Source organism: Poecile atricapillus, chromosome 3 (assembly GCF_030490865.1).
Source record: "Poecile atricapillus isolate bPoeAtr1 chromosome 3, bPoeAtr1.hap1, whole genome shotgun sequence".
NCBI classification, from domain to species: Eukaryota; Metazoa; Chordata; class Aves; order Passeriformes; family Paridae; genus Poecile; species Poecile atricapillus.
Window position 1 is genome coordinate 88054670 of NC_081251.1, and position 22978 is coordinate 88077647.

At 47.5% G+C, this 22978-nt stretch overlaps 1 protein-coding gene across 2 annotated transcripts in view; it reads left to right on the top strand.

Moving 5' to 3' along the window:
* The window catches only part of LOC131578032 (uncharacterized), a 90045-nt gene extending 83906 nt beyond the window's left edge, over positions 1-6139 (top strand). For both annotated transcript variants that reach the window (XM_058836406.1, XM_058836407.1), the window contains exon 4: positions 299-6139. In XM_058836406.1, coding sequence (XP_058692389.1) covers positions 299-427 — 129 coding nt within the window. In that variant the 3' untranslated portion in view covers positions 428-6139. The remainder of the gene's footprint in view (positions 1-298) is intronic.
* Positions 6140-22978: the final 16839 nt, after the last annotated feature.

Below are 22978 nucleotides of genomic sequence, written 5' to 3' on the forward strand. Positions count from 1 at the left end.
TCCTGTTTCACTTGGTGGCTACAGGTGCCGTGGACCCTATTCATGTGTATCCCAGGGACCTCAGTCCTAGAGGAAGGGAGGTGTGCCTGCATTTTATCTTGAAGGTTAAGAGCAAGGATGTGAGCAAAATGCTTCCACTTCTTATGTTAGTGCCATTTGCTGCAAGGGAAAGCATCACCACTCATTCAAGGAGGTGCAATTGTATCAGAGAGGGCGATGACAAAGCACTCAAGGGAAGAACTTAGTGTTAGCAGCTGATACAAGCACTGACTTCATGCCTCTTTTTATTTCCCTGCAGAGCATCAACGGAGGCCGCCCGCCACCCCACTTCATGTATGATCCCTCCACTTTTGCCTTCCGTTCCCTCAGCACCTTGAAGCCGCTGAGCCCAATAGCTCCAGTGGAAGAACCGTCATGTGCCTACTGAAGGAGTTTCTTCAAAAAAACCTCAGGAACTATCAACCAGTGTCCTGCCTGGCAGGGAGAAGAGGAGGTGGTGATACCCAAGGGGAGGGGTGAGAGAAGAAGGGGCAATGACACGTCTTTGCAATGCAGCTGCTCTGGCAGGAGGAAGCAAATGGCTTGGCAGCAGTGCCTGTTCTCATACCACTGGTGGATCCAAGCAGTGGCAAAGGGAATGAGTTTTGTCTTTCAGGGCAAAGCAAACCAGTCAGGTCCACAAACCACAAGAACTGCCACCAAGGCAGTGTCAAACATGGAGATGGTGGTAACTGAGGATACCCAGGAGGTGTTCAGGGATTAGTACGACCTGCAAGGCAGCAGGGGTGAGTGATCAAGCTGTGAAACGAAATCCAGTCAGTTTCCCAAGGATACTTGGGTCTACAGTGCTTTGCTGTAGACCTGACACTTCTCCCACTCAAAAGTGAGCTCAGGATTGTAGAAAGAAGCTATACCGAGCTGCTTTCAAAACAAGAAGACCCCTGTCTGAGATTGTTATAATTGCATTCACATCAAGCTCTCGTTAATGGAAAACCCTAGGACAGGGAGGTGTGTGGAGGAGTAACTGGCACATTTAGCTGTGCATTCCAGATGATCTGCTGGCAATTCAGTGATACTGTCCAAAAAGAGATTGGAATGGGAGAGTGAGACATCCATATGTAGATCTGGGATTATAATAAAATTCTAGAATTGGAAGGTCTGTGTTGAGCCGTCCAGGAAAACGCAACACCCACCTTCAGTCCTCTCAGCATCATCAAAGAGAAGAACTTGGGGTTTTCTGTATGCTCCTGGATCTCCTCTCTGCTGAGGCAGTGTGTATTCTGGGTTATGTAATACTTCTCCATAGTATTGTTCCATTACATGATGGTGGAGGTAACTGGTACCACCAAACTCAAACCAATTTAATGTCTACAGCAAGCTTTCCACTCCCCTTGTTTAGGCTAGCTGTTAAATTCAGATACACTCTTCTGGTATCAGTGGAACAATATTCTTAGATGAAGCAAGGAGTAGGAAAAAGCAATTGATTTTGTGGCTGTTGGTGGAAGAAACAGGAGAGGAGTTTGAGTGAAGGTGGGGGACATTTCTCCATAGACACTTCTGAGGCTGTTGGGACCATGCTAGGTGTTTGACTGGGATCTTTCCTTGAGGCATGTGTGTGTTTTGTGCCACAAGGCAGGAGTTAATAGAACAAGCTCTTGCTTCTCCTGCTGAGGCAGAGGAACAAGGCCTTTCCTCTTGCTGCACCTGGTGGAGAGAGTAACCTCTTTGTGTAGGCATTCCCCACCATAAGCCTGTATCTGACTGCATGGGGAAGCAAGTTGTTTACTGTTTGTCCAGATCAAGAGGAGCAACTGTGAGTAATACAAAATAATTTTTGGTTCTTTAAATCTGCCTCAGTGTAGAGTCTTTGATGCTGCTCTTTGGTTAAGACAAATGGTCAGTCCCGCTGCCAGTAGGAGACTACCAGTGAACTGGTGTGGGCCTTTCACTGAGACCTCTAGGGAAAATCCAAAGCTTGGGGTAGCTTAGGAACCTGAATCCCCCACCCCACCCTCTTCTCCCTAACTCCTGTCATTCAGGCAGGCAGAGGAGCTGGGCAAGGTGGTGAGGGGATGTCTGTCCTGATGCTGTCCCAGCTCTGCCTGTTCTTTGGCTCCAGACTGTTACAGCTGGGCCACCCCCTGCACCAGCACCACCTCCAAGAGGTCACTTGTGTTTACTGGTGAGGGATCTCTGGCAGACTGTCATGGTTCCCTTCAAGTCCCTATTTCCAAGAGAGCTCAATTCCTCTGCTGATTCCTCCTGCCTCTGTAGAAATTCTGCTTATCTTGTTTTGATGGCACACCTCAGCTTTTTAACTGCTGCCAGATCAAGCTGACCAGTGCAGGACAGGAAGCATTGCTCCTTTGGACCAAATCCCTGTGCTCAGGAGATGGGACAGCCATAGCCTGGTACCCATCTAAGAGGCACATTCCTTGAGCAAATGCCTGGAGTGGCAGCCCCTGCGTGGCCCTCCAGCCTCAGGCTTTGCTCAGCAGGAGCTGCCAAGGTGCTGGGGCCCAGAGGTGTGTCCCTGCCAGCCAGCAGGTGGGGCAGGATGCCTTGCCCTGGAGGGTGGGAGCAGGGAAAAAGGATGTCCTGCCGATATCGTTGCCTTTTACTACTTTTGTAACTTTTCTCTGTCTTTTCTTTTCAATCAGAAGAAAAAATAAAATAAAAAAAAAGAAATTAAAAACCCCACAAGGAAATAAAGTGTAACAGCAGCTATATTTACACCTCTGCTGGGTCTCATGTGTTTGCCATCTTCTAGGTGTTTGTGGGCAGGGGTATGGAGGGGGTGGAGTAGAGTGAGCTATGATACAGTGCAGCCAGTCCCCCAAGCACTCCACAATGCAAGGAGGCCACATCTGCAAGTGAATGGCTTTGAAAATGAGGATCTTTTCCAGAATGAATGCCAGGTTCTTTGTACGTGCTCCATTTGAGCTATGCTGTACTGGTATGCTGTATTGTCCCTCACTGGTGCTTCCCTCACCAGGATGGTGCTTTGGCTTTTGAGTAAATTGCCTATTGCTTGGGCAAGTCAAATATAGCCTGACTGGAGGTTTCTGGCCCCCTCAAAACAGAAGGTGGGTAACTACCCCAGTGGTCTTCGACTTGAAATTTCAACTTCAGGAAGTCTTGCATATCTGTCCTGAGATTCTCCAGAGCCCTTTTGTTTACAGTGAGAGCACTTTTCCTTCCTTCTTCATAATTTAGCTATAGTTCACCCCTTCCTCTGTTTTTTGCTCTAAATGCTCCATCTTGGGTACTTGTAATGTGCATTCCCTACCCCTTGCTATCTACTTGAGCTAATTCCTGTCTCTCCCACAATCCTAACTCTGTGTCTTCACCAGCATCTCACAAAGCTATTACCTATGTCCCCTTTTTCAAAGCCTCCTGAGAGATATTAGCATAAATTCCCTTAGAAGTCCTACTTAGATTCCCTACCAGGACACCTTTTCCATTCTTGCCTCCAAGCTCTGATCTCCTCTAGGCTTCTTGCCGTCTCTCTTATCTTGAAATCCTCCCCTTTCTGCCATCTGCAGTTTGTTATTGGCCTTGACCAGTTTTGCAAGGGTTGTAGGGTGACTTGCTGGCTCTCCCAAGCCCTTGCTCTTGTACCTCGTTTACAGAATGCTTTTCTCTGGGTTGTTTCTTCCAGTACAGCCTGATCCCTCAGTGCACCCACCCTTGGAGCCCCAGATGCTGTTCAAAACCATGGTGGTGGCTATGACTCCACAAACCCTGATCATCTGTAGGCCTATGCCAGGTCAAGCTTGTTGTAAGTCTATTTTGTATATGCAGAGAGAGGGGATGCATTGACCTTGTATCTGCTAGGCCAGAGGTATGGACACCAAGCGCTCTGAAGCCAGGGAATAGCTGGTGAAGGGCAGGAAGCTGGCATACAGCTTGGCATTGCACAGCCAGCCCATTGACCACAGTGAGCTGGGGGTAGAGCTGCTGCTGCTGGCCCGGGTCTGTTGTCTGGGCCTCCAGCACATGTCTGGATTTAGTTCAGTTGTGCCCAGCCATCATCTCTCCCTGCAAGCTGGGCCTCTGGGTTAACAACAAAACAGGGCAGATTGTGAAATGTGGTGAAATGTGGTGATAAACTGCCATATGGCAGCAACTCTGAAGCTCAAAGGCAGGTTAGGAGTATTCATGAAGATCTTACAGGGTACTTTTCAGCTGTAGTACCAATGTTACTGACAAAAGAGAGTCAGGATGTTGGCCTCCTTTGGATGCCAGACTCTGGCATGTGGGAACCGTTTCCCAAAGCCCACTGCAGAAGATACTAGTAGAAACCAGGGAAATGAGAGCTGAGCTGTGGTCTTTGAGCAATCGTCTTTGCTGTAGCCACTGCCCCTTGTTGCTGCCTCTGGGATCCATCAGAGTGGGCAGGGATGCTGGCTGAGGTATAAACAAAGCACTGTGTGCACAGTCAGCTTGGCGTGGGTCCCTCAGGACCTCTACTTTGCTGGAGCTACTGGCTTCCCACCAGGTTTGGGTCCTGGCTCAGCAGGGGGGCCTGTAACTTCTGCGCCCTTTCTCTGCTCTGAGCCATCTTGTTTGGAGATGTGCAGGTGTTTCCCTTCAGAGCAGAAAACACCCTGTGAAGAGAGCAGGACTGTTGTGCCAAAGTGCAGTTCAGTTGTGTTAACCATCTGCAGGAGGGTGAATGGGGAAAAGCGACTGTTTGACGAGTTTGGCTATGGCCTCTCTACAACTTAAGCAGGACCTTTAAAGCTAATACTGTTCTCCAGTTAAAGTAAATTAATTAGGTTAATGATATGGCCTTTTAAAAATAACAGAGAGGAACCAAGATCACAGCAGTGGCAAAATGGATTGTTACATGTATACCCTGAGCCTCAGTGAGTCCCTTTGCAGCCAGCACACAGAATTCTCTTGTCCTTGTGTTGTCCAAACATCATTTTCTGACATATATATATGTACATGCATGCATACCTGTGATATACATATATATATATATATGTATATATTTCTGTCTCACTGTGTTTTATTTCTGCAGAAATCTCTGTCCTCTGACAGCCACCTATAAGCAGGGTGCCCTGTGCTCACCTGGGTCAGTCTTTGACAGGGCTCCATGTGAAGCCCATCTGTGGCACACTCACCACCTCTGTGCTGCAAAGCACAGTAGTGCTCAGTAGTGCTTGGAAAACCCACCCACCACCCTGTTTCCAGCTGCATGCTGAGTGTTGACCCATCTGCCTACCTATGGGATTGACTAGGAGAATGGGAAAAACTGGCAGTGCTGCTGTGGCCAGGGTTCTCACCCCAGGTTCAATGGAGGCCACTGAAACATGGCTTGGCACAGGAAAAACTGAGAAGAAGAATTTCCAGCTGGGCAGACCATCTCATTCAAGCAACCTTGGGCTTTCCCTTGCTCTTCATGAAGGTGCGCAGCATATTGTGGCAAGATGTGGGGTGGAAGAATGCATTCAAAGGTGTGTATCAAGTTAGGATTGAATGGGGTATGTACAGATACAGCATGGGTGTGTAGACACAGTGCATTTATAGTGGCATTTATGTACCTGTGGGGTTTGTATTTATGGCATATTAGTTATTTTTTAATCAGAAGGACATATTGGAAGAGTAAAGATAAAGGGGCATGCATGCATGCAAGTGTGGTTCTGGAAGGATGGATGCTGGTGGATGTGCATCTGGAGCATGGGCAGGAGAACCTGTGCAGAGGACGAGCATGAACGAGGCTGTGTGGTCACAGGTGTCTGCAGGCAGTGATGCATGGAGGACATACAGATGGTTTATACATGCCAAGGCAAGGATGGTATTTCTTTCCTGTTTCTGCAGTCTCATCCATTATGGTAATAACTGGTAGACTTTTGCAGTGCATCACACCAGTAATGATTGGAAAAGTGAAGAAACATTTTCAAATGCCTGATCTGTGCCCTTGAGGCACTTGGGAGCTCTCACCATTAAATTAAAAAGAAGCAGGCACCTGGACATTGGTGACTCAAAGCGATCTCAATACAAATTAGAGTGTGATTGTATTCTGTTGCTTCTCAGACAAGAACTTCAGGGACATCAAATAGAAGTAGCAGGTGGCAGGTTCAAGGCAAACAACCAGAGGCAGATTTGCATAGAGTGTGGGGTTGCACTGGGGAACTCTGTGCCACAGGATGCTGTGGCTGCTTTACACAGCTACAGGGAAGGGAAGGGAAGGGAAGGGAAGGGAAGGGAAGGGAAGGGAAGGGAAGGGAAGGGAAGGGAAGGGAAGGGAAGGGAAGGGAAGGGAAGGGAAGGGAAGGGAAGGGAAGGGAAGGGAAGGGAAGGGAAGGGAAGGGAAGGGAAGGGAAGGGAAGGGAAGGGAAGGGAAGGGAAGGGAAGGGAAGGGAAGGGAAGGGAAGGGAAGGGAAGGGAAGGGAAGGGAAGGGAAGGAAAGGAAAGGAAAGGAAAGGAAAGGAAAGGAAAGGAAAGGAAAGGAAAGGAAAGGAAAGGAAAGGAAAGGAAAGAAAGGAAAGGAAAGGAAAGGAAAGGAAAGGAAAGGAAAGGAAAGGAAAGGAAAGGAAAGGAAGAATAAGATACTCTCTAGGAAACTACATGCACAAAGACCACCTCTGGTTGAGAAGGGTGCTGACATAGGGGCATTTTCTGGGGTAGGTTACTGTGTGTGCCAGACCCATCTCTGCCCCCTCCTCAGTGGCAGGTTCTGCTCCTGCCAGGGTTCCAGGTGGGCTAGTAGCTCCAAACATGCACATGCATCAGCAACCAACTCTGTCATGCCAGCACTGCCTTGTTTGCATGTTTGTTGCCTTTACACTTCCAAGAATTTCTTCACAGGGAGGTCTCAGTAGTGACTTGGCCCTTGTGTTTGATGGTAAGGCTGGGGGTGACCCCATTCATCTACTGTGCTGCTACTCAGGGAGTGCTTGAAACCTGAGCTGCTTGCTGATCTATCTGCATAGCTGCACATGGGCATCCTGCAGATCCTTCCTGCCCTCAATGTGTGGGTGCTGGGGCCTTCTCGGAGAACACTGGTTCATCAGGGCTGTCTGTCATTGTCCCTTGGCACAGCAAGGCTGAGCCTGAATCATCCATGGTTGTTGTGTGCAGAGGCTGGTCACAAAGGCATAGCTCATGCTCAAATTTCTGAAGTGTGTGAGGTCCGTCCTGGGTGGCTTGCCAGTGTTCATGTGTCATAGGAACAAAGTGAGTTTGGTTTGAACACTGCTGCAGGCTTATGATGGGTATGGTATGCATGGAATCATCTTTTGATATTTAGGAATATTATAGGAAAGCAAGGACAAGCATCCTCCAGTGATGGGTAACCCTCATGTGGTTAACCTCAACCCAGCAAGGCAGAGAATGCAGCTGAAGCAGCAAGGTTATGCAAAATTAACAGCAGTGATGATAAGAACATGTAAGCATGTTGGTATTGCACCATTTCCTGAACTAGATTTCAGTGGGCTTATTCATTCAAGCAAAGGGGTTAGGGTGCAGAAGTTGTGGATGCTTTGAGAGCTCACTCTGGCTGTAGCTCCACACCAGCCTGGCAGGACCTGACCTCATGTTTTCAGTTAACCTGGGGCAGAATGTGCAGGCATTTCCAGACACATGAGGAGCCCAAAGATCTGTTTGCTTTTGTGGCTGCTGTAATAACAGCTGGGTCTTTTAGTAGGTTGGCCAGAACTGATTTCATATTCCTATCTCACAGCAGAGCAGCTCTGAGGCTGGATGAGAGGAGGAACTGAAAGTGCCATGGAAGCTGGATGCCAAGTAGGGAGGTGAATGGAGAAAACAAAGCCCTTTTGAGAGGAATGTGGTTGCCATCTGCAATGGGAGGGAAGTTGCTTTCCCCTAGGAGCAATGCCTACCTTGCCCTGGCCTGTCCTGCAGATACTCCAAGGCAGGTTGGTCAGCTTCTGTCCTTGTTCTAGTGGCCTGGGAGCATGCTGGCAGGCTATGGCAGGGGGTGTCACAGGCCTTTGCTTCCCACTGAGACATGGTGAGTATTGCTGGTGTGAGACCTGTCCTGGTGTGCCTACAGCTCTCCTGTTTGTGCACTCCTGCAAGTGTTTGAAGCATCTTTATTAAGCTTTTCCAAAATGGGTTGCCAAAGTGTTCCATCCTGGGTGGTTTCTTTGCCAGTGGGTGACATTTGGCAATATGTTGGTCAGGGTCTTGCCCAAGGGCAGGCTGCTCAGCAAACCTGGCCTTGGCGGTGCCACCAAGCCAAACACATCAGGGCCAAACCTCAATTATATACAGCTCTTGTGAAGCCTGAAAGCCTTTTTCAGATCTTTGCCACAGAGCCTCCACAGGCCCTGTTTTGAACAGAGATGTTTTGTGTCCTTTATTTGCTTTAAATAGTTCCCCAAAATAAACCCTCTGCTATTTACCAACATTGTTTTATTTCTGGTGTTGAATGCTGACAAATAATCAGACCCATTATATTGTATTCATATCTGCCCTGGTAGCAAATAATTACTACAATTACTACCAAATCAAAATGCTTCTGTTTCTCCTGGTGTCATTAGCCTGTCCCAGACATTTTGTTCTTGTGGTTTAAGGTACAGGAATAGCACAGTCCGAATGCAACACCCGGTTGAGCGGAGCTCCCCAGCACAGCAAGCTTCCCAGCCATGATTGCCTTTGAGATGCTGCTAATTTTCAGTCACAGTGTCAGATCCTCTTCTACCGCAGGGAGAGCAACTGCTTAGCCTGTGATTTACCCAATTTATTCCAGTAATAACTGGACTGTCTGTGTAGCCATCTATCTGCTTTCTGAGCTCCTCCTGCTGCCCACCCTCCACCACCACACTGACTATGTTGTGCCTCTGCCCTTGCAGCAGCAGAGGGAAGGCATTGCTTTTGCCCAGACCATGAAGCAGGTCTGTGTCCATCAAAAAAGGAACAAATGTTCCTCCCCCTCTCATCTGACCTCTAGATGCCAGGGCTGCCAGCAGTGGGGTCTGCTGCAGTTATTTCTACCAGGAAGGGTAGGAAAGATCTCTTTTCAGATGGGGCAGGGTGGGTTATCAAGGTTTTTGCAGCACTTTGGCCCAAGTGAGGGGAGCTAAAACCAGTTTGTGAGGGGGAAACTGAGGTAGGGAGCAGCTGACACAAGGACCCAACACAAAGATAGGGGAAAGATACGCATTAGCCTGAAACTAAAATATGAAAACTATCGTGGTCACATGTCTCTGTCTGTGAAGAAAAACATTGTATTGACGGGATCATTATAAAGCCTTTAACTGAAGAGCAGAGTCCTCTCTGCCCTGTGTAATGTTACTCAAACAGACTTGCACACAACTTCAAAGCAGATGTCAGCCAGGGTACTGCCGTAGATCAACAGTCATTCAGGATCAGTATTGCTTAAAGCCAATGGGTAAAATCAAATATAGCTGCAGCAGAGAGTATTTGAAGAAATTAGGGTCTTGGGGGAGATTCAGTCCCTATAACGAAGACAAGGAATGGGGAGATGATGCACCATGTCTGTAATGCAGTGAGGACATACAGAAACTGTATTTCTCAGAAAACTTGGAGTAGCACATATGGTTCCTATTAAATCACCTGACCTTTCCATCTCCAGTGGTATTTCTGGGGCTTTCATTACTGTAGTGCTCTACAAAATGTAGCCTTATGATTTCCCCTGGGAGACAGCACAATATTTGAGGTAAATAGGCTTTTACTTGTGCACACCAAAATACTGAATTTTCCAGTTATTTTTGAACCCCACTGGTACTGCACAGAGGAAAGATTCTCCCTTTGTGTCGCTGCCCGCTTAGGCCCTTCACGCATCGGCTAGCTCTTGCCAAGCGTCAGTGGCAAGAGTGGGGAACCAGGTGAGCACTGTGTGGCTTGACCTGGAACCTCTAGAGCTCCTCTGGGCTCGGGTTCTATTATTCGCAGGGCGACACGGGGTGCGGCAAAGGGAGAGAGAGTGCTCGGAGTCCTCCAATTTCCCAGGAACAAGTTTATTCTAGCAGGTGCAGGGAGAAGGCTACGAGGGACAGGCCTGGGATCACAGGGGAAGGTCCGAGCCAAAACCCTGGGCACCTCTGTGCACCAGGTTTTAAAGTTCGTGGGTGGCTCATGCAACAACCAATAGGACGGCAGCAGGGGAGGTGTTGTGGGAAGGGGTTACAATATACAGAACCAATGGTAGGGACCCGGGGGAGGGAAGGCAATCGTACAACCAATAGGGCATCAAGTAAGGGGTGATAAGCAGGGAAGGAACCAGAACAAAAGGTGGGGTGTACATAGATTGATATGGCTCGGGGGTAGGAACAAGGTGATGGATGGGGAACAATCTGGAAAAAGGGGAGGGGTTTACAATGATAGGCAACTGGGGACAAACCATGTTGGGATAGCAGGGGAGTAACTGGGGCAGACCAACTTTAAACTTAATGAAAGTGAACAAACAGGCGGCAACACCTTTGAGCTGAAATGCAAAACAGAATATGCAAAGGGTTTAGGTCCTTAGAGAAACTGTTGGTTGCACCAAGACTTTCTGCTGTGGCTGAAATGGAAAAGGAAGCAGGTGGCAGAAGTGTTGGCATTAACTGGAGTGCTTGAGGTAGAGACTGCTGAGTGGTTAACCACCAGAATTGATCCCATGTCACTGGGGTCATCTGAAGCATTAGTTGAAAGAAGAACATCTTCTATGATTTGTAGCCATGGGAATCCAATCTCTGTGCCTTGGCCCATAGGCAGTGCTGTCTGAACACTGTGAACAAGGTATTCAGAGAGGCTTCACATTTCCCATTGCTCCTTCAGTGAGCTTTGTCCACATGCCAAAGGATATTATAGCTGTTCTTCAGGAGAGTGGGGAGCTGGGGCAGCTGAGTGGTTTTGCCCAGTGCTTGGTTGGGCTATAGGAACCAGGACTACACTCCTCTCCAGGGTGTGCAGGATGAGACCTGTGAGTCCCTCTCTACCTCTCCAGCCCCACTCATGAGGGAACACTGCTCCATCAAGCTCCGATGTTCTGGACCCAGCACTTCAGGGTAGCTCATCAAAGGCACTTCCTGGTGCTGAGCTGGGGATGCTGCCAAGGGCTTCCTGCATGACCAGGCCTTTGCTCTGTGAGTGATACTGCTGCTCTGTAGAGGTGAGGCTGGCCAGGGCTCATTGCAGTGTGTCTGGAAATGCTCTGGACATGAACCAGAGACTTCAGGCTTCTCAACTGGGGTCATCTGCTGCGTGGTTACTTGCCACTGTAAGAGTCTGGGTACCATAGACTGGGAAACTCCTCTCATCTCACTTTCCCAAGGCATCTTGCAACTGCCTGGCAAAGTTTTAGCCCTTTCCTTACGATAGCCACTCAGAAATTAATCTTCTAAGACCTGTACAGGTTGGAAACCCCTGTTGGGCTTTGGAGATGCCTCTGCCTGACAGCTGAGCTCACAGGTGGCCTGGCTTTGACAATCCTACATCAACCAGGAGAATAACAAATTTGTCCTGGTGCTGGCACTGCCAAACAATTCACTTACTGCAAAGGAGCAGTATTTATCTTCCTTCTGATACATTGTCCTGGGGTGACTTTATGATACTGGTATCCCCAATCGTCTGGTTTATGTTATATATTAAGTTCTGCACCTTTAAGACTGGCTCTGAGAGCAAGAGGGGGGTAGAAGAAGCCGCAGTTTGTGTTAAGGAAAAACATCACTCCCACACATCCCGCTCCTGGACTGTGGTGTCTGCAGCACAGACAGACAGCGGGACAGAGCTTCTCTCTGGCTTTTAGTTAGCTTTAGCTAGCTGAGGTAGAGAAGTTCCCTGGACCTTTGTTTTTTCCCTTTTTTCTTGGATCTGTGCAAACCTGCTCTGGACTGAACACCCATCCAAACCCCGGGAGCTCACGCCTGTGGCCCACCGGGGCCTGGGCCTCGGCACTTTCCAGCACCAAAATGACTGATAAGAACCTGAGCGAGCCGAGCTACACCACATGAAAAGGACTTTTCTTCCTAGATTTGCCATCCCATCGAACAGCGAGAGGTTTTATTATTTAATATTATTCAATTTCTGTTAAATAAACAGCTTTTTCCACTTCTCTCCAAGGAATTTTTTTACTTTCCCGGACCAGTTGGTGGGGAGGGGTCATTTCCCTGGGGAAATCCCCATTTGGAGTTTTCCTCCCTAATTTGCCCTAAACTAGGACAGACATGAAAAGCTTCTTGATCTCTGAATCACTCTGTTGCTTCCCTTCATGTCAGGTAAATAATTTGGGCTTCCTGGGCTTGTGACAGAAAGAGCAGGGATGGAAATAAACAGGGTGTAGCTGATCCTTTCATGTCATGATCTTGGCTGGGCCAGGCTGTTGGGGATGTGCAGCTTTGGTGGGCACTCCCTTCATGGTGAGGACAGAGGGAAAGTTCCATTTCTCTTTGATGCTGTGTCCAGGTGTCCCACCACAGCTGCCAGCACAGACTTGCCCCTGTATCTGTGAACAGAGAAAGACCATGAGACCAATCCAGGCAGAAGGGGATGTGATGTGCCTGAGTGGATGTGACCCTGAACCCAAGATGTCCCTTGAAGGAACATGTGGAGCTGCCTTCCAATCAGCAGACTCCCATGAGGCCTGCAGGCCACATGAACCTCCTGCTTCTTAGGTACTTACCTGGAGCAGCCACTTTGCTGATTCTGGGGCAAAATTAGGATGGGCAGGCGGGTAGCACTGGCCAGGCTGATAAACTGCTGTTCCCATTGTGTAATCAGTTCCTGAAGAGGAAAAGCAAACCAACAAACATCTGCTTGATTTCTCTTTTCTTTTTTTTCCTTTGATAAGCCAAAAGAATGAGTGGCAGCAGAGACCTATTTTCAGCTCAGGGTTGTGCAGCAAAGAAGTGCCTGCAGCCAAAAGCAGGACTGGTAGCGCCCAAGAGGAAGAAGAGGTTCTTCTCCCTGTGGGTTTATAAACTTTTGGATCAGAGAAGCTCCAGCTGAGCCCAGGCAGCCCCTTCAACTTCCCCACCCCTTTGAGAGCCAGCCAGCAGCTGGGGGCCAGGCTGGCACCTCACCCCTGGCACTGATGGGAAGGTGAAGGAACTGTGGGAAAACCCAGCTCTGGCAGCAGTTGCATTATAGAGAATATTTCTCTGCCCATGTGCCCTCCCCCATGGACCCTGCCATGGTCTGCCTCAGCTGTATGAAGGCAGCAGCAACTGGCTGTCCCAAGGGACTGGGGACTGATGGATGAACAAGCCAGCCCAAGTGCCTTACTTCTGGGCATGAGGACCAGCTACAGAGCAGGTGGTGGGAGTTGCAGCTGGGTAATCTTAATACTGTGTTAACTCCATGGAGTGTTAGCAGGTCCTCGTTGCCTGTGCTTATTGCATGGGGACACAGAGCACAACTCTGCCCCATCCTCTGCCAAGGCAGCTGCACTTGACACTGCTGGGGCTGTATCCAGGGGTGATAATGCAAATCCACCCCTCACCTTCTCTCTTGTCCAGGGCAGCATGCACCCGGCCATAAAACCCCATGTGCCCCTGAGCCTTGCCATTTATTACACTGCAAGGGGAAAGGGTGGGCCTGGCACTTCCAGGGATTTTGCAATGTGATGCTGCATAGTCAGTGGGGTGGGCTCAGAGAACAGCAGCACTAGGGAGACATCTCCCATGGGACAGTGCCCTATGTGTAATAAAAATCTAGCAGTCCATTTTGGTCAAAGCAAAGAAAGCCCTTTGGAAAAGCCTGCCTTAAGAGGACATGCTGTTCCCAGAGCATCCTACAGCTACATCCTACAGATGATGCTTCAGTTGGTGTCAGTGCACACAGTTAAGTGCTATAGTATTAGCAGCCCCAGAGATTACAAAATCTCAAAGAAGGCCTCAAAAAGCACTGGCTTTAAAAATAGATTAAAAACTGTGCAGCTTGAATTCTGGTTACTCTGGGATTTGAAAACTTTTGGATTTAGCTGGTCTGCGTTTTCAGTTACCCTTTCTTTGCAGTAGCAAGGTAATTACACAATAATTACAGAAGAGATAGGAGTTTATTTCTTGAAGGATGTTGAGATTATCATATATTTATATTTACAAGGAGGGGGTTTTAACAGTTCTGTAGGCTCTGAGTCTATTAAAAATTGCAACAGCCCTTGACAGGATAAAAGATTAACCTCAGACCAATTTATCTGTATGGTTACTGATATCACCTGCTCTAAATGAGCAAGTAGTGGAATTGCCTTTTCAAGGAAATCGACACGTTTGCAGATATGCTGACAAAGCATCATTTCCACTAGCATCATTGGCAAGGAGGAGGGAGAAAGTGAACTGAATCTCAGTGCTCAGGAAAGCATAAAGGCAGGCTGCTAAATAATCAGGGGGTGAAACAGCTACTTGGCAATAAGTGGCAATAACTGGTGAGGCAATTGCAGTGTAGTAAAGGCCAATAAGAAAATATGATGTCATGCATGGCTCTACTTGGCCACAGTGTGCCACTCCCTGCAGCAAATAGCAAAGAACTGTAAAAACAAAATATGTTCATGTTTCAGCTGGAAGCAGAGGCAATAATCACAATGGTGAAGTAGCAACCAAGCTTTTGGTGGGACATTTAATTTCTTCTCCCAAGAGAAGAAACACACATTGGATGGGGAAGCTGGAAGCTGGGACACAAAGTGAACATTGGCTACCTCTTCATGTGCTCCAGCCTCTGGGGCTGGAGCGAACTTAGAGGGAGGCCCTGAAGGTATGTTCCAGAGGACCCACAGCATTGTGTGTTATAGTTCTTTCTCCTCTCCCAGCTCCTCCATATAAAACTGGAGAGTGAGCCATCAGGGGATGGAAAAATATAAATATAGAGGGTTTAGAGGCCGATGTAATGGTTGTGTGTGGGGAGGAACAATGCAACTGAAGATGGGGAGATCTTCCCAAAATCCTTGCAAGGAGATCCATAAGAAGACCAGACTTGCCATGAAAGTGAAAAGCAGTGTGCGAGGCCTGCAAGTCCCTGGTCCCATGATTTTTACTTCTGATTTTGCAGGTACCTATTGCTGCACAGCAATCCCTGTGCTAATGCTGTTTCTTGCTGGGCATCCTCAAAAGCAAAACCCCTACAACTGCCAGCCTCTAGCACTTGTCCCAAATTTCTGCTGAGTGACCCATGGAAGCTGCCAAAGCTCCAGCCCAGAGACATCAACCCTTCATAGGGAAGATGAGATCTGGTTTCATCAATAATTGTGGAACCATTTGGGACGAATGATAGAAATATAATTATTCCTTTGATTCTGGGGAAGACTTCCAAAACCTCATCACTGATCCAGTCCAAATTCAACTCCACTTCTACCTGTGAATCAGCACTAGGCTCCTGCTGACAGTGGGGTGACAGGGCTTGCCCATCTTCGACACTCAAGTTAAAAAAGAAAATTAGACCCCATAAAAAGAAAAATATCCAAAGAATAAGACAAAGCACCCAGTAGTCCCTGTTGGAGATTGCTTTTGAATGTTATGATGTTGTATGTTATACTTTTTTGCTGTTATGAATTGCTTTTGAAGGTGTTTGTTTGCCTGCATAATGACAGAAGAACCTTCCTCTAACAATGCTGCAGAAAAAAACCACTTTCCCCAAGTTTGGGGTGCTGTGGAGGGCAGCCATGCTGGAATTGTGATTAAGTGTTTTGGGCCATGCCTTTCACTTCAGCCTGCCAGATAAATATTTACAGCTGACTATGGAGAAGCAGCAGGGGTGAAGGAGAGGAGAGACATCTGTAAATTCTTTGGAGCCTTGCTGCATTTTAATTTTAATTTAATTCTTTTTTGTTGTTGTTTTTTCCATCCACACATCATTGTCTCTTTCTCTCAACCCACAGACAGCTAAAAAAAAGAGTTTTGAGAGAAAGAGGTTATTTCTAAAACCTCAGGGAACAGATCCTGCCTGCAGTGACCGTGGCATAAAATCTGGAGCTGTGATAAACCAGTGCTTCAGAGAGCAGACCACAACCTTTGGTTTACTAGCTGGTGTAAATCTAATGTAACATTATTGATCTCTGTGGATTTACTCTCAGCCTCATTGCCTCCTCCCTTGTTTTCTTCACAGCTTGCCTTATCCATGGGAAGTCACTGCCTCTGTGGCTGCAATATGCCAGTAAATTGCAGTGTCACACCCACTTCTCAATGGTGTAAATGATTCCTTCCATTTGGCCTCTGTTCTCAAAGAAAGCAATTCTCCATGCTCTGTGGGAAAGCATCAGCCACAGCATCGGCCAGAGCATCTCCTCCCACTGCCCCCAGCCTGCCAAGGTGTCCAAGCTGAGCCTTCCAAAGAGGGGGCAACCTAGAATGACTTATATAAATGAGGGCCCTCAACGCTGGGGGCTCTATGCATCTTGATCTATGAGCATATATGTCCTGCTCAGAAACATATGCAGGAATCTAGCTGTAAAAGCCCCTGCACCACCCTGTAATTCAGCCCAGATGTGCCTCTTCTTTCATGGCACATTCAAGAGACCCCTCCAAGTTGAGGCAGGCAGGGATGGAAAGCTTTGCTGAGGTTCCTTCAACCCCAATGAAAAGTGATCCTTGCAGAGCTCCAGAGCAAGAAGGCTGGTGGGGACAATTGATTTTGGGATGGGGATTGGAGCATGAGTCAACTGATGCTGGTCTTGATGCACAAGCTGGGAGGCTGGCGAGCTTCAGGCCTCTCTGAGAGTCAAACACAAACATGTGCAGTGCACATCCTGCTCTCACTTGAGCTCCCAAAGCTTGGTGCAGAGATTGTGCCAACAGCTGAGTTTACAGTGATAATGTGGTGGGGCTGCTCATCTCCTTAAAGGCTTCAGACTTCAGAAACAGAGACCAAGTAATGAGACTCTGGGGGGAATTTCATGCTGATCCATTTGGGAGAATAGGGGAAAGAGTTTATGCTTTGTTGTAGGTCATATTTGCAAGTGAGCTACCAGGATCTCCTCATCTCCATGTGGTAGCAGCTTGGGCTTGAGGCTTATCCCTGCTCTTATTGGCAGCCTTCTGAGTATCCAAAAAAGTAGCATTTCAAAAAAATTTCAGTGATGGCTGCAAAGTCATCTGGGAAGTTACTCTTTCTTGTTAGTGTCATAAAGCTGTATGGCCCTAAATAGAAAATAGGGAGTCAAAGGTCTTGTCTCCAGGGCTTTGCAGTCTCAGCACAAAGAGTGTGGTTATAAAGCAAGTCATGGAGTCCAGGAAGGAAATTTATGGCTCTGAAGATGAATAAATAATATGCCAAGATCAACAGCAGTGGTAATGTTGAATTGTACTGAGTGGAGTTGTTCCTCTATTACAGGGCTGTAACAGGCTTGGAACCTTGCACTGCAGTGAGCCAGCTGCCAGAGAGCTGCTGCAGCAGTGAGGCCCTGGCATGGGCACCACCAACTCCTGACAACCTGAAAAGGCTGTTTGGATAGGAGAGAGCAGTGCCACTTACCAGGGATGTGTCTTCCCCAACATGAAGAGGTCACTCCTGGGGTCAGCACTAGTTTGTGATGAAGACAGGTGTTTTACAATCACAGTCTCACATATCACCTCCCACCAGTGATGTGACCTCATGGGGTGCTGATGTAGTTCTGATTCTTCTTTTGTCAGACATCTGGAAAACTTTTTGGCCCCCAGATGTGGTGAGAGGAGGACTGGACTTTGTGTAGCTCTTGGAGGGTGGAAGGAGACAAAAATTTCAAATCTTGGCAGTCTTTTGTGGCTCTTCTCAGCTTTTCCATCCACCTCCTTACTTCTGTTTGACTTTCTTCTCTTCTCTCGTCCTGGAAAGTAAAGTCACTCCAGTGTTCACTTTCTCTGTTCCCTGCCTAAGTTGTTAAACGTCCTAAAAATCCTAAATATCCCCTGCTAATGGATAAAAGAGTGGTGGAAATCCATTGGTGGATGTGTCTCAAAGGAGAGGCTGGAAAAATGTGTCAGAAGCACTGCAGGGATAGCTGATGCATTCTTGGGTTTAGTGATGGACTAAACCTCCTGTAGTCTTTTCCAACCCTAATTTCTGATCTTCTCTGACCCTCAAATTCTATGCTGTACAGAACATGTAGCCAGTGTTTAGTCCCATACTTATTCTCCATGTGCACTGTCTGAAAGCAGAATGAATTGTTTGAGGGAACATCCCAGCCACCCCCAGGCACTCTATGTGACCTGAGATGCCAGAGACAAACTTCCCTCCTCTCCTCGGGGTTTGCTCTTTGAATACTCTTGAAGCTCCAGCTCCTGTGGTGCTGTGCTTCCATGTGGCTCTCATCCCTCACATCCTCAAGGCAATGACAACAGGGCTCCTGAGGGGAGAGGAAAGCTTGTGTGTAGCCTTCACAGCAAGAAAGCAAACAGAAGACCTCAATCCTTTAAAGAGAAATCTTACATTTTAAGAAGGATCTTCTGATTTTGGTTGGGAGAATTTCCTGAAGCTTGGCTTTAACAGTCCTCATGGTTAGAAGACCTACAGTGAGAGGGACCTGAGAAGCAGCTGGAAAACAAGCCCTTCTAAGATGGCTAAAAGGAGCCTGGGAAATTATTAGGGAGGGATCCGTAGTGGACAGCGGAGGATCAGCATTTTGTTCAACCCTTCTGCCTATGACAGACTTGCATCTGTCCAAACACTGGCACTTCCCCTCTGCTTGCTGACTCAAACCAATGAGGGGTAGCATGGTTCACATCTGTCTCCCACAGGGATGGAGAGCTTCCCAGTTCCCTCCGTGTCAGGCTGGCTCGCTGCAGCTTGCACCAGGTCAGGTTTCATGCTCTGGGCTCTGCATGTGTGCACTTGTGTGTGCTTTTAACTCATTCTGAAGGCTTGGCAGGAAATTAATTTGTGTCAAAAAACTGGGTTTTGTCCTCCCTTTGGTTTCTGGAGGGCAGTGGCTGGAGGATTCAAAATGCTGCAGCTACTGCCCTACTCTTCTGGCCCCACAGCTGTATGTTCCTGGTGCAGCTCTTCTGCAGAATCAGCTAAGTGGGGGGAAACATCCTGGTGACAGCTCAACCATTTTGTGCATAGACGTCAGGAATGAGCCCAAAAAAGCATTAGAATTCAGTGTTCTGGAGTTTGAATTGATGCTTCCACAATGGCAGGGTAGCAAGTGCTTGGATTATCCAGAAAATGAATGTCAGGCAGCAATCTTCTGTCTGTTCCTCAGGATGTAACATCTCCAACATACACATCACACAGCAAGTGCTGTAGCTGATCTGTTTGCAGTGTGGGTGGCACACCCATGGATCTCCTCACTCCTACTGTGATCCTGTCAGTTCATGTAAGTCAAAGAGGTTTGATCCAGGTTGGCCCTTGGCTGAGAGTCCTCGAAGAAGAGGCCAGGATGTCTCCAGAGGTGACCACCTCTTTTCTGGCTTAGTAGGATTGATCTTTGTAGCCTACCATGACAGAACTCTGTGAGAGTTCTAGTCCTGGAGACTAGGCTGATGAAACAGAGTCTTCACATTTCTGTGACCAGGAAATATGAGCCTGAGCTACGCATGCCACTCACAGCCACATTTCACTTTCTTTCTTTGTTCTGTGGAATTTTTTTATTTCTTGGCCCAAGGTGCTGTGCTCAGAGATCCCATTTGCTTGTTAAACTACAGCAATTTTGCTGTCCCAGGGGAGCTGTATTTGGGAATTAAGTGGGTGATGCACTGGTGAGTAACATGCAGTTCATAAATGCTCTGCATCCTTTGAGCTCAATGTATGTGGGAGGCCATAGTGGACTCAGCTATACAGCCACTAGAGTGGTGAAGTGATCAGGGCCTCCTTATTTTTCCACTGTCAACAGTTGTCTATGAACCCCACAGGCAGAGTGTCCAGAGCAGGCTTACACAAAGGATGACAAATAGCTATTGCCCTCACTTACTCTGGTAGTTCAGGGCTGAAGGCTGCATAGTAGGTCTCATGGATGTGACTCTGCTGAGGTTCCTGTAGGTACAAGGAAGATATCATGCAATAAAGTTCCTTTCCTCTTCTCTCACTGTGCTTTAAAAATAAACAAACCCTATTGCTTATAACCACTTCCTGCCCCTACCATTGAACAGTTAATTCTGCCACTGTGACAATAAATTCTGCTATTTACCAATATCGGAGTGGTCACATCTCCAGTGGTATCCTTTTACCAGAAGAGCTTCACTCACATGTGCATCCCTGAGTGGGTGCACCTTGCATGTTACAGCCATCCATGACCTCTCTCATGTTCGTCACCAGTGGTGGGGAACAACCTCCCATGGCATGGTGGGTTCAGCATGCACGTACAAGTGCATCAGGATGTGCACACACCTGCACTGGGGGTACCATGCTGCAGATCAAAGGGAAAATGAATCTCTAAAATGTTTAGTTTATAAAGTGTATTGTTATTGCACTGCCACCCAAGGTCTTCAAAGGGCCACAGATTTATTGTCTCAGCACAGTTCAGAGATACTTGTTGTAGATTATAAATGGAAGAAATAGGAAGGGGGGCAGGCATGTAGATTACTGAGTGAAATAGAAGCGCTCACATTTGTTTGCTGTATGAATTTGGGTTTTGTTGCTTTCTTCCCCTGCTTATTCTTTTCTCCCCTCCCCCTTACATTTGTTCCTAACTGCCAAGGGGTCATGTCTGTGTTTTCTTGTGTGGCTGCATGCAGTATGTCCTGAGGGCTCAGCTATCTCTTAGGTAGAATCTGAGATTATCCAGGCATGGGTTTTGGAAGGGAAAATTCACTACAGGCAAATCTGCTTTGCTTTTAGAACTGGAGGTACAGTTTAATCTCAGCCCCTGACTGATTATTTTCCCACAGCTCCTCTGATTTTAGGAAAGTCATGAACTCAACACATGACAAACATATTAACTCTCCTTTGTGGCCACAGATTTTAAAGAGAAGAACAGTCACTTGGATCCTGCTCAGCTGGTTGCATAATGCAGCCCAGAGAGCCTGGGTTGGGATGTCCAGTTTACTGGCATGGCAAGGTTGGCATGTCCCTTGCAGGATCTGACCAGGCACCGGCTATGATGGTGCTGTGGGCAGGCACAGAATGCACCTACACTGCCTTGACCCATGCAGGGGCTTGTCCAGAGCTTCTGCCCTCACTTACTACTTTTGTACTGACCTTCCCCACCAAACCAGTGTCCTGTCACTCCTTCCTGTAGTGTAGTTGGGGTGATGGTGGGAGGCGGCAGGGAAAAGCATGTGCTGTGAGGTGGAAAGATGAAAAGCATAAAAAGACAACTTCTTTTCACCTTTACTTGCCTGCACTGAGCTCTTTCTCCCAGTTCCAGTAGGCTGATGGAGGTTTGTTCATACCATCATGATCTGACTTAGTCATGGAATGGGGCAGCATTGTCCATATTCACAACTGAGAGAAAATATAAGATCTCAAATACTTCTCCTCACCACCTCTTACTGATTATCTCCTGGGCTAAATGTGCTGGATATGTCTTCACTGGGACACTGGCTATGGCTTGTTAGGCAAAATCTCTGGGTATCAAGCATTTTGTACCAATAGAGCACCTTTCTCCAAAAGCTTACACTGCAGGTTGAGAAGTCAGCCACAAGGAGGAAGATACAAATCCAGAGAGGGAAAGTGCTGAAGGCTTTTGAGCCAGAGATGGTATTGAGTACCTTGTGTTTGATTTATGGTTATGGTTCTCCAGAAAGTTTTACTCCAAATGGTGAATTCCCCTGTGCAACTCTGGGCCCTACCTAGCAGGCCTGGCAGGCCTAAGATTTGGGATCCTGCATCCTATCACTTGAGGGGAGCATAATCTTCATGCTAAGTGTGAGCCCTAGCTGTGTGAATCTTACAGCCATAGCTATAATGAGAAATACTTCATCCATCTTGGGACCCTGTCGGGACATAGAGCATGAGAGGACACAAGTCCCCTGCTAATGCCTATTTCTCAGGGATTCCAGCTAGCTATCCAGTAGCTTTCAGCTGAAGATCTGGAAGCTGTGGCCATCATGCTGGATGCCAGGAACGCCACTCAACTGTGTTTGTGGTGCTAGGTAATCCCATGAATGCTCACCCCATATCCATCTTGTCACCTTATACCTCTGCATGATGCTGTCCATTGCAAAGGCTGCCATACATTAAAAAAAAACTCTATCTGCAGTGAGGTTTAGGTATAGATTTTAATATCATAATTCCAGCACGTAAACAAAATACCACTTGATTATTGAAACCACATTCAGTGAGCTTAGCTCCCATGCAACAGATACATCTGAATTTAATTGCTGTTAAATCTCTGCAAATGTACTTTCAGTAAGGCACTGGTATTATGTAATACACAGATCAAAACAACTACTGAAATCTAGAGCTGATGCTGGAGATTAATTAGTGGGCTTTAGCCATTTCACTGTACAGGCGTTTATTTGTGGAACACTTCCTGCATTTTGGCAGCTGGCAGGATGATGTCATGCCCATGACATCCAGTTCCAGCCATTGCTTAGACACTTCCAGGGGTTTCCCTTGAGCTGTCCTCCTCATGGGAGAGCAGCTGAGACATAGCTGCTCTTAACAATAGTGGCCAGGCTGTCTTTCATACCAACAGGATCAGCACTGGGAATAGGCTTGTGAATGCCAGCGGAGCTGGGTGCTGCTGTGGGGCCAGGAGGGCAATGCCACCTTTGCTGGGATTTCCCCTGGCTAGGCAGTGTGTCCATGACATCCCTCTCCAGTGGTTGCTCTGTTGCCTGCAACTTGACTGCTCCCTTCAGCTGACATCTGGAGCAACAATACATAAAAAAGCCTTTACAAAGCAAAAAACATACACAGAAGAAGGAGATTAGGTTCTTCTGAGACTCGTTCAGGCCCAGCCCTGTAGAAGCTAGGGCCTGGCGGACGGAAGATATCGGGATGTAACGGAAAGATAGTCACCCCCCTCCTCCACAGTGTATGGTAATGACCCCCGTAATTAGCCAATAGCACCTAACTATGATGAAAGCAGATGGGAGTAACACTGTGAACCTAGGTTATAAAGTGTCAAATTCTCCAGCAATAAACGCCATTTCTGCCATCCATCACATTGATGCCTGTGTGCGGGTTTGGACCTGAGCGTGGCCACCGT